At 39.4% G+C, this 19406-nt stretch overlaps 1 protein-coding gene across 1 annotated transcript in view; it reads left to right on the top strand.

The window, feature by feature from the left end:
• The window catches only part of LRP1B (LDL receptor related protein 1B), a 1293242-nt gene that overhangs the window by 733342 nt on the left and 540494 nt on the right, over nucleotides 1-19406 (top strand). Inside the window, 2 exon segments of the mRNA XM_043525164.1 lie at nucleotides 15977-16099; nucleotides 18329-18469. Coding sequence (XP_043381099.1) covers nucleotides 15977-16099; nucleotides 18329-18469 — 264 coding nt within the window.

Genomic DNA, 19406 nt, shown 5'->3' with positions numbered 1-19406 from the left:
AGACGATTGGCTGTTGAATGCTACAAGGAATCTATTAAGCCATATTGATTTTACATTCACCCTTTTTTTCAGACCTATGACTTCTTCTGAATGTCATACAGTTGAATCTCCATACAACTCAGATAATTTTATTCATAGGCTCCATATTGGACTCAGTAGCAGGGAAAGCCTTTGTACCAGAGGATAGATTTCTTTTAAAAAATAGTGCAGTATGTTTTAAATATTCAAATATGTCAAATTCAGAGGTAATTTTATTTCTCAGTCTCATGGGTCTCATTTGTACATCTCAGAATGAGGCCAGTGCAGCACTGGATGTCTCAGGTCTACAGACCAGATCTGGACAATCTTCAAATATTAGTCAACATGCTTTGAAACATTCTGAACTCATTGACATGGTGGTCAGTCAGGGATAGTGTTCTCACAGGTGTCCAGTTCAACTCCCCTTCATTATAGGTAAGGGTAACTTCAGATGCATCAAGCAATGGTTGGAGGGTGCATCTGAGTCATCTAACAGTTCAAGTTTACTGAGCTTCTCAAGAGCAATGTTTGAACTTCAACATGTTGGAGTTAAGAGCTATTTGTCTGTCCCTCCGATTATTCCCCACTCACTTGCATGGGAGGACTGTGCAATGGCCAATACATTCATTATGTATTATATCAATCAATGTGGCTGCTCACTGCTCTGCTATTCACAGAGGCAATCAGACTATAGGACTGTTGCATTCTCCACAGCATTTATACAATGGCTCTCCACTAAGTAGAAGAGAACAATATGATTGCAGATAATCTTAGCGGGGACAATTCCAGAAAGTGGTATTTGAAATGGTGCAAATTCGTGGCTTGGATGCAGGAAAAAATGATTCTCTTCTATAAGCTTCCATAGTTTCTGGTTTGTAATATGTAATGCATTTAAAAATTGAGTGGTTATCTAAATCAATGGTTCTCAACCCGGGGTACACAACGGTCTTCAAAAGGGTACATCAACTCATCTAGATATTTGCCTAGCTTTACAACAGGCTACATAAAAAGCACTAGCAAAGTCAGTACAAACTAAAATTTCACACAGACAAAATGAGAAAGTAAGCAATTTTCAGTAACAGTGTGCTGTGATACTTTTGTATTTTTATGTCTGATTTTGTAAGCAGTAGCTTTTAAATGAGGTGAAACTTGGACTACATAAGAAAAATCAGAGTTCTCAAAGGGGTACAATAGTCTGGAAAGATTGAGAACCTCTGATCTAAATCATCTTTGAAAGTTCATTTGGCAGATATCTAATCTTAGCATACTTTCATTCATAGTAGATCACTATTCACCCATGATATGGTTAAGAAGTTTATGAAGGGGTTATCAAATATGTATCATCCTTTGAGAAATCCTGTCCCTCCTTGGGATCTTAATTGATCCTATCTACACTCATGAAACCACCTTTAGAATCATTGGCTCAATTTTCTTTCTATTATTTATCTTTCAAGACAGCATTCATTAGTGCCATAATATCAGCCAGAAAGATGAATGAATTAAATGCCTTGATGTCTGACCTGCCATTTACATCTTTTCATAAAGATAAGGTGGGTCTTAGACCTGATCCCACATTTTTGCCAAAAGTGGTTTCTGAATTTCACATCAAACAGACAATTATTCAGCCAGTATTTTTTTTCCCAAATCAACATACTAATAAGGCGGGATCTGTTTTATATACTTTGGATTCAAGAAGAGCTCTTGCATATAATTTGCATAGTACTAAAAGTTTTTGAAAATAATCTAAATTATTTGTGTTTTATGCTAAGAATCACATGGGTAATATTGTGTACTTCCAGACTATTTCTAGATGGATTAAAACAATGTATTAGTAATGTTACATGTAAGCAGAAGTTCTTGTATCTACAACAGTACGATCTCATTACACCAGAGCTGTGGCAGCATCTTTTGCTTGCCTTAAGCAAATCACAGTTACTGAAATTTTCAGGACTTCAACTTGGAGTTCTGTGCATACTTTTACTGAACATTATTCTCTTGATTTGGCTTGAAGGACTGATGGTAGATTTGGTGGAGCAGTGCATTGCTTTCTCTTTAATTAGGACTCTGTTCCCTGCTCCAGCTTATTTCCAATCCTGTTTATCACACTACTAACAAGTGTGAATATGTAAAGCCACTCAAAGAAATGAATGTTACTTACTTGTAACCAGAGTTCTTCGAGATGGGTCTGCATATTCACATTTCCTGTCCTCCTTCCCCTTTTTTTTCAGAATCTTTTTGTTCTGTATCTCTGGGTAGGCAGTGGAAGGAACTGAGATGATGGAGGGCGCTGCACAGTGTCCCGTCCAACTTCACCTCATGTATCACCGGTACTACAGGCAATTAGATATTCCAGAGATCTTTTTGTTTCAGAGGAGCTGGAGTCTCCACTACTTGCCAATACTGCACACTTGCCCGTTCCAAGATTTTCTGGGCAAGTGTGTCCATATCTCTCACAGAGGCCTCTTACCTCTCAAACACCTACTATTCAGGAAGAACATTTATCTCCATCTTCATTATGTAGATCTTCTCTGGACTATACTGAGGATGATTACACTGATTCTCAGATTTCTGTCCAGGGATCCCCTGTCGATTGTACCAGAGACTATTCACCTGGCAGCTACACTGAGAGAAAAACTTTGAAAAAAAAAATCTTGAGCATAATGTCATTAGTCTGAACAACAATGGATGCCCCCTCCTATACCTTATGGGCCCCTTTAATGGCTTTATTGAGATATCTGGGCTCTCTATCACCAAGAGTTCTTGAGGACTCTGAGTTTCTCTCATAGAGAGCATACAGAGAGAAATTAACCTAACTCACTAGAGGAGACTTCTGAGGAGCAAGAGGCAAGAACTGGTAATATTTCATCATTGTCACCAGATGAGGCTGTAATGCCTCCACCAGCCTCTATAAGTGAAGATTTCAAGCAGTTTTAGGATCTAATGAAATGTATTGCAGACATGCTTCAAATTTTGTTAGAGGAGGACTAGGAATCTCATCATAAACTTCTGGACGTTCTACACACAACAGCTTCTGCATGTGTGGCTCTTCCTGTGAATGAGACTCTATTAGAACCGCTAAGACCATCTATGAGACTCCTACTTGTAATGCTGAAAAAAAAGTTCTGTTTAACCAAAAACTCGGTCTTGTTATTTTCATACCCTGCACTGAATTCTTTGATTGTAGAGACAGTTAATGAGCATAGTAGACAACCATGCAAAATTCACTACTTATAGTGAGGATCAAAAGCAACTCAGTCTTTTCTGTCACAAGAGTTGCTCCTCAACAATCTTACAATTCAGCATCGCAGATCACCAAGCTTTCATGTCAAATATGACCACACTAATATAGTAAATGTAGTAGTTTTATTGAACATTTACCAAAGGAATATTGCAAGCAATTTAAAGCCATCATAACCAAAGGCAGTTTCTGCTTTTGGCAAGAAACTCATCCCAGGCCTCCTTAGATTCTGCTGACACGTAGCTTGGTCCACCATAATAGTAATATGATGAGCATGTTGGCCCCAGTTTTCCGGTTTCCCAAGGGAAGTACAGAGCACTGTTAACAGAACAACACATTTCAGTTAACAATGCAAAATGTGGTAGGTTGAAGTCGCATCATGTTGGAGTGATATGATGCCATCAGTTTCTCAGCTTTAATTGCGAGTGTGTGTGTGTGTATACATATATAATTTTATATAATATAAAGTTGATTATATAACATACATACATATATATGGATTAAAAAGAAGGATTTGGTTTTCTCAACAATGGAATGCTATTCCTTGAAGGAGGAATACTGGGAAGAGATGGAGCCCACCTAATGAAGAAGGGGAAGAGCATCTTCGGACACCGACTTGTGAGAGAGGCTTTAAACTAGGTTCAAATGGGGCAGGTGATAAAAGCCCACATTTACTCATTCTCATAGCACAGGAAATAGGGGTCACCAAATGAAATTAATAGGCAGCAGGTTTAAAATAAAAGGCAGTATTTCTTCACTCTACACAATTCAATCTGTGGAACTCTCTTTCAGAGGATGTTGTGGAGGCCAAGACTATAACAGAGTTAAAAAAAAAACTAGGTAAATTCATGAAGAATAGCTCCATCGATGGCTTTTAGCCAGGATGGGCAGGGATGCAAAATCATGTTCTGAAGTGACCCTAGCCTCTGTTTGCCACTTGATGATTACCTGTTCTGTTCATTCCCTCTGAAGCAACTGGCATTGGCTTCTGTCAGAAGACAGGATACTGGGCTAGATGAACCATTGGTCTGACCCAGTATGGCCATGCTTATGTTCTTATGTAAGCATTAAAAGGTGCCCTTGACAGAGGGCAGGAAGTTGGGGGAGGGGAGTGAAACACTACAATAGAGTCATAGGAGAAAGAAAGGGGGGGAATACAGTTGGGGAATCTGCTCAACAGCTTACATTTCTATACAAAAATGCAAGGAGTATAGGGAATAAACAGAAAGAACTAGAAGTCTTTGTATGCAAGCACATTTTTGACATATTTGGCATTACAGAGACTTGGTGGGATAAATCTCACAACTGGATTACTGATATACAGGAGTATAGCCTGTTCAGAAGGTAAAAGGAGGAGTTTGTTGCATTGTACATCAAGAATGTATTCAGTTGTTTTGAGATTCAGAAGGAAGTGAGTAGCAGAGCACTTGAAAGTCACTGGATGAAGATAAAGGCGGGGGGAATAGGGAGAATGGCATGGCAGTGATCTACTATAGATCATCAAATCAGAGGAGCAGGTGGATGAGGCATTTCTAGAAGAAATAATAGAAATACCCAAAACACAAGACCAGGTAATAATGGGAGACTTTAATTTCCTGGATATCTGTTGGAAAAGTAATATACGAAACACAATCTCCAGTACATTCTTAGAATGTGTTGGTGACAACTTCTTGTTTCAGAAGTTGGAGGAAGTAACTAGAAGTAGGGGAGAGTGACATTTTAAACTTGATTTGGATTAATAGGTAGGAACTGATTTCAAATCTGAAGATAGAAGGCAACTTGCGTTGAAGTGATCATGAAATGATAGATTTCATGATTCTAAACGAAGGAAGGAGTAAGAGCAGCAGATGAAGAATGATGGACTTCAAAAAAGCTGTCTTTAACAAACTCAAGGAACTGGGAGGTAAAGTCCCTTGGGAAGAAAAAATATAAGGGAAAAAGGAGATCTGAAGAGGTGGATGTCCCTCAAAAACAGTATTAAAGGCATAAAAACACACTATTCTAATGTGAAGGAAAGGTAGGAAGAATAACAAGAAACCAGTATGGCTGTACCAGGTTTTTAATGAGGTGAAAATCTAAAAGGAAGTGTACAGAAAGTAGAAACATGGACAGATTGTTAAAGATGACTACAAAAGAACCGTGCAAGCATATGGGGACAAAATCAGAAATGAGTTATACCTAGCAAGAGATATAAAAGGCAATAAGAAGAGGTTTTATAAATACATTAGGTGTAAGAGAAAGACAAAAGGAAAGTGTAGGCCCAATACTTAGTGGGAAAGGAGAGCTAATAACGAATGACACCAAGAAGGCTGAAATGTTCAATGCCTATTTTACTTCAGTCGTCACTAAAAATGTTAATGGTGACCAGCTGCTTAATGCAATTAATATTGACAACAAGGAAGAAGGAACACAAGCCAAAATAGGGAAGGAACTGGTTAAAGAATATTTAGATAAGTTATATGTATTCAAGGTGTATTCCTGATTAAATTCACCCTAGAGCACTTGAGAAACTAACTGAAACAATTTTGGAGCCGTATGCTTATAAAATTTGCAAATGACACCAAGCAGGGAAGGACTGCAAGAACTTTGGACGACAAGATTAGAATTCCAAATGACCTGAAAGCAAGATGAAATTCAATGAAGACAAGTGCAAAGTATTTCACTTAAGAAGGAAAAATTAAATGCACAAATACAAAATGCAGAATAATGAGCTACACAGTAGCACTGCTGAAAAGCATTTGGGGTTATAGTGGATCACGAATTGAACATGAGCCAAAAATGTGATGCAGTTGTGAAAAAGGCTAATATCCTTCAGAGGTGTATTAAAAGGAGTGTCATATGTAAGGCACAGGAGGTAATTGTTATGCTCTACTCAGCACCAGTTCCACCTCAGCTAGAGTATTGTGTTCAATTTTGGGTGCCACACTTCAGGAAATATGTGGATAAATTGGAGAGAGTCCAGAAGAGAGTATCAAAAATGATAAAAGCTTTAGAAAATGTGACATGTGAGCAAAGATTTAAAAAAAACAGACATGATTATTTTTGAGAAAAGGAGACTCATATGGGTACCTGATAACAGTCATCAAATATGGTAAGGGCGGTTACAAAGGGAAAGATGGTGATTGTTCTCCTTGTCCACTGAAGTTAGAACCAGAAGTAACCTGCTTAATTTGCAGCAAGGGAGATTTAGTTTGGAATATTAGGAAAAAAACTTTCTAACTATAAGAATAGTTAAGTGCTGGAATAGGTTACAAAGGAAGATTGTGGAATCCCTATAATTGGAGGTTTTTAACAACAGGTTGCACAAACATCTGTCAGGGATGGTCTAGGTATACTTTGGTCCTGGCTCAGCACAAGGGGATGAGCTAGGTGACGTTTTGAGGTCCCTCCCAGCCATTCATTTCTATAGTTATGACCCTAAATACCTAAAATGGAACATTTTATTTCAGGTCAGATTATTTCATGAATCTCTGCATTTTCCTGAGTGATGGAGGTGCCTCATGGGAGTTGCAGTTCTAGGTGCATCATGGGGGCCCAGATCCAAAGCTGGGCTATGTCTGCCAGGACACACTGTGGCTTCTCCCTATAGCTGAGTTGCTTCTGTGAATCATGGGACTGGACAAGACTCTGATACATTATGGGTGGCATAGTGAGGCCATGGAGCAGAGCCCATGGGGAGAGACATGAGGGACTCAGAACTACAACTCCCATGAGGCATGGCATAGGCTCAGGAAGACTTAGAGATTTATGTCAACCTGAAATGAAACATTTCAATTAGATTTTCCAAACAGAAAATTCTATCCAAAATATATTTTTTTTCTTTAGAAAATTTTTATTCCAATGAAATCCCATATTCTGATAGGACAGTGTGAACTGTATGAATTTATTTGCTGATTGATAGCTGTGTGATGTTATATATGATCCGATAAAGAATTACAATCTCTAGCTATGCTCCAATCCATCTCCTGCTGAAATCAACAGGCGTCTTTCACTAACTTTAATAGGAATTGGATAAAATCCTATCACAACTAGTCAAACAGTTTATCCAATGTTTTCCTAATCAATAATCCCCATATTAATGTCTTCTTCTGGCCTTGTAGAGGTAGTTTGGTAGGTAAGTAAACTTAGTTTTGATCTGGATTTAAAGTGCGTATATCATGAATCATAGACTTCAAGGTCAGAAGGGACCATTATGATCGTCTAGTCTGACCTCCTGCAGAATGCAGGCCACAGAATCTCACCCACCCACTCCTGCGAAAAACCTCTAACCTATGTCTGAGCTATTGAAGTCCTCCAATTGTGGTTTAAAGACTTCAACGTGCAGAGAATCCTCCAGCAATGACCCATGCCCCACGCTGCAGAGGAAGGCGAAAAACCCCCAGGGCCTGTGCCAATGTGCCCTGGAGGAAAATTCCTTCCCGACCCCAAATATGGTGATCAGCTAAACCCTGAGCATGTGGGCAAGACTCACCAGCCAGGCACCCAGGAAAGAATTATCTGTAGTAACTCAGATCCCACCCCATCTAACATCCCATCACAGGCCATTGGGCATATCTACCGCTAATAGTCGAAGATCAATTAATTGCCAAAATTAGGCTATCCCATCATATCATCCCTTCCATAAACTTATCAAATTTAGTCTTGAAGCCAGATATGTCTTTTGCCCCCACTGCTTCCCTTGGAAGGCTGTTCCAGAACTTCACTCCTCTGATGGTTAGAAACCTTCATCTAATTCCAAGTCTAAACTTCCTGGTGGCAACTTTATATCCATTTGTTCTTGTGTCCACATTGGTACTGAGCTTAAATAATTCTTCTCCCTTCGTGGTATTTATCCCTCTGATATATTTATAGAGAGCAATCATAAAGAATGGAGGAGGGGAGATATTTTCAGTTTTCATATTGATCCCCATCTTTTCCAATTTAGCTAATAATTCTCCATGTGGAACCATATCAAATGCCTTTCTGAAATTGAGGTAAATTAGATCCACTGTGTTTCCTTTGTCTAAAAAAATCTGTTACGTTCTCAAAGAAAGTGGTTTGGCACGATCTACCCTTTGTAAAACCATGTTGTATTTTGTCCCAATTACCATTGACCTCAATGTCCTTAACTACTTTCTCCTTCAATTTTTTTTCCAAGACCTTGCATACTACAGATGTCAAACTAACAGGCCTGTAGTTACCAGGATCACTTTTTTTTCCTTTCTTAAAAATAGGAACCATGTTAGCAATTCTCCAGCCATCCAGTACAAACCCTGAGTTTACAGATTCATTAAAATTTTTTGCTAATGGGCTTGCCATTTCATGTGCCAGCTCCTTTAATATTCTTGGATGAAGATTATCTGGGCCCCCTGATTTAGTCCCATTAAGCTGTTTGAGTTTGGCTTCTACCTCGGATGTGGTAATATCTACCTCCATATCTACCTCCATATCCCATTTGTCATCCTACCATTATCCCTAAGCTCCTCATTATCCTCATTAAAGACTGAGGCAAAGTATTTGTTTAGATATTGGGCCATGCCTAGATTATCCTTAACCTCCACTCCATCCTCAGTGTTTAGCAGTCCCATTTCTTCTTTCATTGTTTTCTTCTTATTTATATGGCTATAGAACCTTTAACTATTGGTTTTAATTCCCTTTGCAAGGTCCAACTCTACATGGCTTTTGGCCTTTCTCACTTTATCCCTACGTGTTCTGACCTCAATAAGGTAGCTTTCCTTGCTAATCCCTCCCATCTTCCATTCCTTGTAGGCTTTCTGCTTTTTCTTAATCACCTCTCTAAGGAGTTTGCTCATCCAGCTTGGTCTACAACATCTGCCTATGAATTTTTTCTCCTTTCTTGGGATGCAGGCTTCTGATAGTTTCTTCAACTTTGACTTGAAGTAATTCCAGGCCTCCTCCACAAGATCCTTTAGATCCACAAGTTCTTCAGTCCAATCCACTTCCCTAACTAATTTCCTTAATTTTTTTTTAGTTAGCCCTTTTGGAATCAAACAGCCTAGTCACAGATTTTTTTTTGTTTATCCTCCCATTGAGTTTGAACTGAATTAGCTCATGATCACTCGAACCAAGGTTGTCCCCTACAACCATTTCTTCTATGAGGTCCTCTCTACTCACCAAAAACAAATCTAAAATGGCATCCCCTCTTGTTGGTTCAGCAACTACTTGGTGAAGGAATCCATCAGCTATCGCATCCAGGAAAATCTGAGCTCTATTATTATTACTGGCACTTGTCCTCCAGTCTATATCTGGGAAGTTAGTCTCCCATGATCACACAATGCCCATTATTATTTTCTTCATTAAAAACATTAAAGAGGTCTCTATCCATATCCAGATCAGATCCCAGCAGTCTACAGCACACCCCAAGCACTATCCCAGGGAAGGCTCTAGTAGCTTTCTTCCCCATTGTGATTTTTGCCCAGACAGACTCTGTCTTATCCATTCCATCACTTCTTATTTCTTTACAGTCTACCTCATCATTGCTATACAATGCTACTCCACCACCTTTGCCTTTATTTCTGTCTTTTCTAAACAGCACGTACCCTTCAATACCTGTAGTCCAGTCATGATTACTATTCCACCATGTTTCTGTTATCCCTATAATATCTGGTTTCATTTCTTGCACCAGTAGCTCTAGTTCCTCCATTTTGTTACCTAGGCTCCTCACATTAGTGAACAAACAGCTTAATTTTTGCTGTTTGGCCTCACTCACATTCTTTACCTGATTAGGCACAGACATTCTACTGCCAGTATCACCTATTAGCCTGGTATGTACCCTTCCTCCTTATGTCCATTCTCCTATCCACAGCTGTATCCTTTCTTACTTCGTTTTCTTCCCTCTCAATCCAGCACGGAGATTACCTGGACATCTCCCAAACATCTCCCCCAGATTCCTAGTTTAAAGCTCTCTTGATCAGTTGTGCCATTCTCCATCCTACAAGTCTGTTTCCCTCCTTACTCAGGTGAAGTCCATCCCCAGAGAACAGTCCTCTGTCCATGAATGCTTCCCAGTGGTCATACATTCCAAAGCCCTCCTTATAGCACCACTGCCTTAGCCATCTGTTGAGCATCATAATCTTGATGTTCCTGCTCTTAAAGAAAGAGTTGAGGGACATAAATTTGATGCAGTGTATAATCAGACTTGAATAATTACTCCTTGTGGAATATTTCATACAGATATTTCAGCAGTTGACATTTTAGAACTTGTTTAACAGCTTTGTTTGTTTTTGTTTTTGTTTTATGTAATGTTCTTTCAGAGTATAAACAGAAGTTTGCATGCAATACATACATATTTGACTAAAATATTTTATCCAACATCTTTAACAACTATATAAACCTCAGTGGGACTATAGTCTTATTCTGTATACTTACATGCTTTTTATAGCATTCTTTTTTTCTGATCTAATATGATTAATTTCTTTAAGATGAATGTATATATGAAATAATGTGCTACCCATTCATTATGTCACCCCTTGCACTGCTTAAATAGACTAAGACACAGACAAATGGCTATTTCTTCTTGTTGTGTATCTCCTGCTTAAATGCACAGTAAGCATAACACATATAGGTAGTACAATAGTTCTGAATACCAGTGGGTGAGTTATACTGTAATCCCATCAGAAATGATAAACCATTCTTTCATAACTTTCCAGATAGCAAATAAAGGGTGCCACAGTGATGGCCAGTACTAGATAGGAATGCCTACTCTGCTAGCTACATAAAAATTAGCACATTTAAACAGAAAAAATTGTCCTCTTACTTGTTTTGCATACCTATAGATGCCTCCAGGGATCTTAGCTTTTATTGCAAAAATTCAGGCACTGAGCGAGTTTAGGTGCTCATAGGATGCAGCTGAGTGATGGTTTTCTGAATTTCATGTTTTCTGAATCCTACTGGGGCCTGATTCTGGGATTTAGGCACCTAAAGTGTCAGACACCTAAATCCTTTAGTGAATCTTGCTCTGGGTGCTGAAGTCCAATAATCTTTAGGTAGACAAAACAAAGTGACATTCATAAACCCCCCCACACACACACACTCAGCTAACCCTGTAGGCATTTAAATCTCCAGAGGTCCCTAAATTTCCATCAGTGGGCATGTGCAAAGTTGCCTAAGTCCTGATGCCGCCATGTTGCTAATGAGGTGCTTGGAGCTCTCACACATGCTTAAGCCCTGCTGGGCTCTTCAAGGTAGGTGTTCCTCATCTATCTTGTCTCTGGGGCCAGATCCAGAAGGCATGCTCAGGGCACACCTAACTTGAACAAAAGACAGCTGGGGTAAACAATCAGGAATTTTGGGCTGCCTGGCATTTGTGTGTCCAAAAATGTGCAGAAGCCCAGTGGGTAGAGCATGCCCCTGGAACATAGGGGAGCCAGGTTTGAATCCCTGTTTTGCATGCCTTAGAGCAGAGACTTGAGCCCAGATCTCCTACAAATTAGCTGTGTACCCTAACCACCAGGGTATTCTGGGTTGCGGGTTCTTCTGTTGAAGCTGTTGCACTTTATATAAATAACTAAATATTAATTGAAGCAGAAACGCTAACCTTACTCTCCCACATCCAATGTGAATGCCCTAGCCACAGGGCTATAGAGTCAATCTCTCTCTTTGTCCCAAGATGTCCCAGGGCACCTAGGAGTTAGGCGGTGTAACACTTATGTCCCCTTTGTGAATCTAGCCCAATAGAATCTTCTTCCTACATGCTGACTTCATCTCTGAACATAAACAGCTCCCTATAGTTCTGCACCTTTGCAATTAGCAGTCATTTGCAACCTCTAATGAGCAATAACTTGGACAAAATGTAGCATGGTTTCCTGAATGCAGATTTCAGAGTGTGTTTCTGCTACTTGTTTTCACTATTTGTGCTTATCCCTGGCCCTCTATCCCGACATACGCACAAATATCAGAGCATCTGCTACACTACATTCTAATATATACGAGATATCGACTATCTTAAATAAGCTTGTTAAGACATAAAATAAATTCTCTTAATGGGGTATAGTGCCCATCAGTTCCCAGGAAAGATGGGTTAGGGTTGTCCAGGCAGGGAAAAAACCTAGAGGTAAAATTTTGAAGCCTAACAGGCAGATTTTAAAGGTATTTAGGCACCTAAAAGTTGGGAGTTAGTTGGCTAGGTGCTTTTGAAAATCCACCCACTAGGTACTTTTGACAATTCCATACATCTTTAGGTGACTTAACACCTTAAAAATCTGGCATCAAGTCACTTTTGAAAATGGTACTTAGGCTCCTAAGAAATCCACAAAGGGACTTTGGTATTACAGTCTCCTGGAAAATCACCGGAATTACAATGGGATTCACGGAGCCTGAGATAGGTGCTTAGGATCCCTATACAATGCATGGGGAGAAATAAGCACCTTAGAATGAGATTTGCAAAAGCTATTGTGCTAGGTGGGAGCCTCCTAAATTAGCCAGTGGGAGATGCTGACAAAAGAAGTGTGTCCTGTGCCCCTTCCCTCTTGCAGAGTTAGGGCATGTCTACACTAAAAACTTAAGTGGACCTAACATATGTTAGGCTGACTTAGAGCCACTGCAGTAATTACTGCAGAAGCTCTCATTCAAACTACCCTTCTTCTGTATGTGGTACACGTCCTCACCAGGAGAGCTTCCATTGACTTAAGAGGGGCTGAAAGACCAGGCTCTCAGCTCCCTGCCTGAAGCCCACCTGCCCGCTGGCTTGCAGCTCCCCACTGGGATCCTGTCTGCCCCTCCACCTTGGATCCCTGCTCCCCACCAGGAGCAGTGCAGCTGCCCCAACTGTCGGTTCTTTGCTCCAACGGAGAGCACAGCGGACACCTGGGAACCCAGTGTGGAGCTTCTGATGGAGAGCGGGGAGCCCAGGGAGCAGACCGTCTGGGAGCAGGGACCCTGGGGGCAGCTCGGTTCTGAGTGGTATACAGGAAGCCCAGGCAATAGCCCAGCTCTGAGCAGGGAGCCTGGGGAGCAGGCAGCAACCTGACTGGGAGCAGGGACCCGGAAGCCTGGGTCATAGGTATCGACTCCATGGGTGCTCCGGGGCTGGAGCACAAACTGGAAAAATGGTGGGTGCTCCCTATCAACACATCTCCCTCCTCACAGTACCTCCTGCTCACCGGTGGGCCACACTGATCAGTGCTTCCTCCTCCCTCCCAGTGCCTACCGCCTGCCGCAGATCAGCTGTTTTGCAGTGTCAGGAAGTGCTGGGGGAAGGAGCAAGGGTGCAGCGCGCTAGGTGGAGGGGGGAGGGAAGAAACAGGGCGGGGGGGGCACTAGGGGAAGGGGTGGGGTGAAGTGGGTCGGGGCCTGGGCAGAGCAGGGGTCGGAGAACCCCGCCGCAGATTAGAAACTCAGCACCTTTGGCCTGGGAAGCCGACTTTGCAGACTGCCCACTGAGATGAGGCAGAGGCAATGCATGGGACTCCAGCGGCAGGGGAGGAAAAGCAGGAGTCTACAACTGTAGGGGTGAGGGGAAGAGGAGCTCATCTGGCAGTCAGCCACCTGCTGCTGTTTCCCTCACCGGGCTGCAGGGTCACATGGTGTTTGTGGCGGGGAGGGGTTTGCCCCTCCTTGCTCCTCCTTGTGTATGCCCCTGGTCATTGGAATGGGGTATGGGGTATTCTAATGTGGGGCTCCCTCAGTCGCTCCTATTGAAGCTGTTGCACTTTGGATAAATAATTAATAATCATTCTTGAGAAAATTAAACTGTGGAAAAGGAGTGGAGTGGACATTGTTTTGTTTCCCTGTATGCTTCAGCCATCCTCACTGCACATAAGTGGAACACCATCCAGGGATGGTATATTTTGGTGGACAGGCTGCTCCCAATTAACCTGCTGTCATTAAAAGAGGAGATGATTTTCCAAATCTAAAATGACTTGAATTGAAAAAAATACTATTCTAAATAAGAATAAACAAATAAAATACATTCTGCATTTTATTATTTTTTCATTGTCTGTATCTGATAAAATATTTTTTTGGAAAACCACTGTTAAACACTTCACACCTGGTTAAACACTATTTAGTCTCTTAGCAGTCACCGAATGTATCCTTATTTAGTGGAATTTTGCTAATAGTGGACTAAAGGAGTGGAAGATTTGGAAATCCATTACAAGATTTGTACAAACCTGGATCATTGGTTATGGTCTCCCTAACCATGTGCATTACCAGCAACATCTGAAACCTAGCATTGCTTGAGAAGCAGCAGTCAAATGACAATGGCAGTGTATGACTAAGTAATTAGGATGTGACTCAAAGCCTACTAAAGTACTTAAGACTGGCTTCAATGGCTTTGAATCAGACCCTTGTAGTAGAGTATGTTGGAGAGTTGAAATGGTGGTTAGTGGGGATGTAGCAAGCATTGGCAGATTATAGAAACCCTCAGGCAAAATTTCCCCTTGTCTTAATGCTCTCCATACCTTAAAATAAATAAAGTGGGATTTGATTTTTTTTTTCATTCCTCAAACACTCACATCCATCTCAGTGTCTATTCTGAGTGCATGAGGAATATAGGACCAAGACCTAGAAATGTTTCAGTCTAATTCTAACTAAGCTTATGAAATTATTATAATGATTTTCTATTTAATGTCACTTCATGACAGGACAGAAAGTAACTTGTCAGTTTCTACTTTTTCATATGACAAAGGCATAAAATTCTGGCATAATAGTAATTTGTTCTTCAGAATTTAAAATTCATAGGCAGTAGCAAATTATGAGCATAACTCACATTAGAATACGTGAGTGCTTAACTCCCATTCACAATACTGAAAAGTATATCCTGATATATTTCAGAATTTCCTTTTCTTATTTATTCTCCATTATGAATTTATTGATTTTTCTATTTCTTTAGTTTTTCAGTTTTCAAACAGAGCTCTTGATATATAACTAAATGTGTAATTTATTTTGGCACGTGAAAATGGTGACCGGTTGCTTAGATAAAAAGCCAAACATTACTATAAAGTATTACATATTTGGAACCAGGATCATTCAGTAATAGCAGGAAAACCATAGCCATCGCTGGAAACTGCTTTTTTAATGGTGGCAGTCCTGGTTGGAGGGAACAATATGATCCAAGCTTGATTGCCTCTGAGTTCAGAAGTTAAGTGATGTTAAAGAGTTTATACAGCCTCATTGGCCTGTCTAGCTTTCACTTTCTTTCATTTCTAAGCTTTTGTAAGTGTGCCAAATTAAATTTAGATTTGAGAATGATGAAAAGGATCCTAGTCTACTCTGGGTCAGTCAGTCTGAGTGCCAGACTACACTGTGAAAATTTGTGCATTTGAGTTAAATATTTATTGCTGATAAAATGATTTTGTACTATGCATTTTCCTCATTATTCTCCACGTAATACTTCCAGCCTCTCAGGCCTGGGATATAATAACCTAGTCTGTCATTGTAGTCGCATTTTTGCACTTGAGTCTTAGCTGTCAATATAGTTGAGATTTTTTCATTTTATGTTATTGTCTATTTAAAAGTAATGAAGTTCACTTTAATTTTTGAACTCACGTGTCTGTGTCCTGTAAAAATGCTAATATTTATTAAAGAGTGAGAGAGGACATTTGTGAACTGATATAATTTTTGTTGTCTATACCTGCAGGTTATGCAATAACAGCAGAAGAACTACCACAATAACATGTCTCCTTGTAAATAAAAGCATATCTCAGTTAATTTTCTACATGCTTTTTTACATGGCTTTTGAGCTATTATGTCTTACGATTACTTTTTCTTTTTTAATTGCAGGTGACAATGCATGTCGTGTTAATAATGGAGGCTGCAGCACTCTTTGTTTAGCCATTCCCGGAGGCAGAGTTTGTGCCTGTGCTGATCATCAGCTCCTAGAGGAAAACAGTACAATGTGCATGAGTAAGATTTTCTTGAAGAATATCTGGGTATATATTACTGTTATGGGAGAGAAAAATCAAATCTGAAAAGTAAAAAAAAAAATCTCCTAGAGGCTTTATTGCTGTTCAGCAGTTTTACATTGGGCAAATAACTATTAATTGAATAAACTTTCTAATTGAGCACAGATAGTTAAAGCTTGAAGAGTGAAACAAAACTATTAAATGTGCAATATTTGAAGTTAAATGCATCTGAAAATATTCCATAGTGTCTAATATAATAGAGTACTCTGATGCTTCCAAAGCCTTTTTGTTACGTTTCACAGGACATCAAAATAAAAGTCATAATAAAAGCATATTAACTGGCTTCATGGCATTCACTGAAGTAAATATCTTGAAGAGAAATCAAGCATAGCAAATCCTCAAGGTGAAACTGTGAAAAATTGAAGCTGACACTTTATATGTAAGACAAGACCAGGGATAGAAGATGCACCAATCTCTGAATAGCTTAACCATCCTCTGGATGTCTTTTTTCAAATACTGCTGAAAAAAACATCGGCTTGTAACAAAATTAAACCTGCTACTCCAAAAATATTAATTCACCAATGTAATATTGGTACTGTTGCAAATTTCTAGCTTTAGTATTTTGGAACATATTCGATTATAGAATATGCCATTTTTTTCTAAGAACATCATGTGATTAATTTTACTTATATTAAATATTTTGTCCATCATATTGAACATTCTTGAACTTCTTTATAGCTGTACAAAATGAGAATGTCTCATTAATTCATGCATTACTCATATTTTCAATTAACAGCTTAATTTTTATTAACACTATCCAGGGTAGTTGTATATTCTCGGAACATAACTATTATGCAAAGTTTGAAAACATAGGCAGATGAGTACCAGTGCATACAAAGAGCTAGTCTGACTCACATTGCTCATTCAAAACTCACACTCACAATGAAGTCAATGTGAATTTTGTGTGAGCAATATGAGAGTGAGAGTTGGCCTATGGAGTACAGAAAATCATAATAATTGTATAAGGAAGTGAAATCCCGATTTTCCCTTATTCAGAGGTTACATAGGGCTCCCCTTGTAGAGTTTCTATTATACTGTGAAATGGAGACCTACTGCCTACAAATTAACTTCTGCCAGGGGCAACTCCTCTTGGAGTCATGCTGCAGGGAAGTCTCAAACAAAACACTGTCCATAGGACTTCCACTTTGTTGGGGCTCCAAAGTGCAGAGGAATAATGTGGGTAAATTAATGATGATTGGTAATGTTAAAGTGTGAATCGTTTTGTCACCTCTGCAGTTCTTTTGCCCCTGTCTGTTGAATTCTCCCTAATCAGCTGCATAGGTTGAACCCCATGGAGCCCCTATACAGAGACTTCTGAGGGGTCGGAGAAGAGAAGAACAATGTTGCAAAGGATTTTTTTCTCCTGTAAGCCAGGGTTTAACTCATTAGATGGAGAAAGAAAAAGAAAAATCTGAGTTGCAGGTTACTTCACATCACTTTCCTCAGGGCTTGCTTTATTTCCAGAAACAAAACTCAAACCTACAGTTTATCAACTCAAGCTACTGGGTTTTAACCACTTGAGGCCTTTCCAGCTATAGGTGGGAGGAGAGAAGATACACCCTCCTCTATAATAGCCTTCTATGTATCAGCTTCTCCTGTCCTTGTATAACTATGTTCAGATCAGCTATATTATTAACAAGAACCTGAAAACTTCTAATATACTCAAGTTATCTTTACACCCCATTTGTCCAAAGGAAATCTTCATTACACAATCCAAGTGCTTGGGCTATGCCTTGGGACACAAAATTTGGCCTTAGGTTATCATGATCTGACCTGTATCGCTGAGAACAAATTTGTCCTGTTATCTATGATTTTTTTTACTAGCTTTTGAGGTTGCATCAGCATGTTTTAAAAGTCATTATGAGAACAATGATTTCATGATGAGTTCTATGTCTGTTTTGTCTTCTGAACTTGTAAAAGTTGTTTTTGAGTGATAATGTAATCTGAGTGTGCACTTGTTTATTAAAAATATATCAAGTACATCCACCATAAATGTGGATACACATCCTATTGTAGGATGGAATTAGTGTGAATATGTAAAGCTTATTAAGAACTGAATGTTCTTTAGAGATACATTATGAAGAAGAATTCATTTCTGCTTAAATGCGGGTAATATTGCATTTTTTATATCAAGCTTAAACATATACATACTACTTGGATATTTTTCTAGTTAATCCTGGAGAAGTGTTACCTCAGTTGTGCAAACATGGAGAATTTCAGTGTAACAACAAGCGCTGTATCCAGGACCGCTGGCGCTGTGATGGAGATGATGATTGTTTGGATGCCAGTGATGAGCATTCAGAAATTTGCTGTATGTATTTCTCTAAATAATTTTAAAACTGCATTTCGTGTTTTGTTTTCATTTTTAAAATTGTCAACATGATACCGTGAGTTTGTGCTAAATACTGAGGTCTGAGGGGAGTAGGACTGAAGCAGCAGTTATTAAATAATGTATGCAAATAATTCACTTTCTTTTCCTGTTTAATGGCATCAGTTATTCCACACATGTGGTAAACAGGAGCATATTTGTTTCATAGTGTAATACGAGATACCTCCTCAGCGGTCTGCTTATGTCAGTGGTTGTAGTGGTATTAATTCTGGTGCTCTAAAAGTGTCCATTTTTGTATCCTTTGCTGTTGGTGCCATTCCAAACTTCCGGATGGTGGGCCAGACACACACACTGGATCTCTGCTTGAAAAAAAAGGAGGAGAATCAATTCAAATACTCTAAAGACTGAATTACTGTGCAGAAGGTTCCTTAAACACTCCACTGCTTTTTGGCAACGGTATCTTGAAGAGGGTCCAAGAAAACAGACGTAGGTTTGGAACAAGATACTCTACAGCAGTGATACTCAGACCTCAGTGGTTCAATAGCCAAATTAGTGATCATCATTACCCTAAAGAGCCACAATAGTGTGAATTCATTGTTTCATTGACTATTATTTATATAAATCATTCTCACAGCAAAATGACTAAGTATTATTATTTTATCAATTCAAATTGGTTAATAACATAGTAAAAACATCCTGAGTAGTTAATAAATTAGATTGGTTAATGATTAAATCACATGGTGTTTTTATTTTGTGCTGCAAAGAGCTGCAGGAGACACATTAAAGAACCACTTGTGGTTCAAAAGCCTCGGTCTGACTATCACTGCTTTACAGCTTCACGGCTTAGGATATTGTAGAAGGGACATATGAGAACTGAAACACATGCGAGAAGAGTGGGGTTTTCTTCACATTGGCCCAC

The sequence above is a fragment of the Chelonia mydas genome, chromosome 11 (genome assembly GCF_015237465.2).
Source record: "Chelonia mydas isolate rCheMyd1 chromosome 11, rCheMyd1.pri.v2, whole genome shotgun sequence".
Taxonomy (NCBI): Eukaryota; Metazoa; Chordata; order Testudines; family Cheloniidae; genus Chelonia; species Chelonia mydas.
Note: the sequence above shows the minus strand (reverse complement) of the source record. Positions and strands in the feature narration are given on the sequence as shown.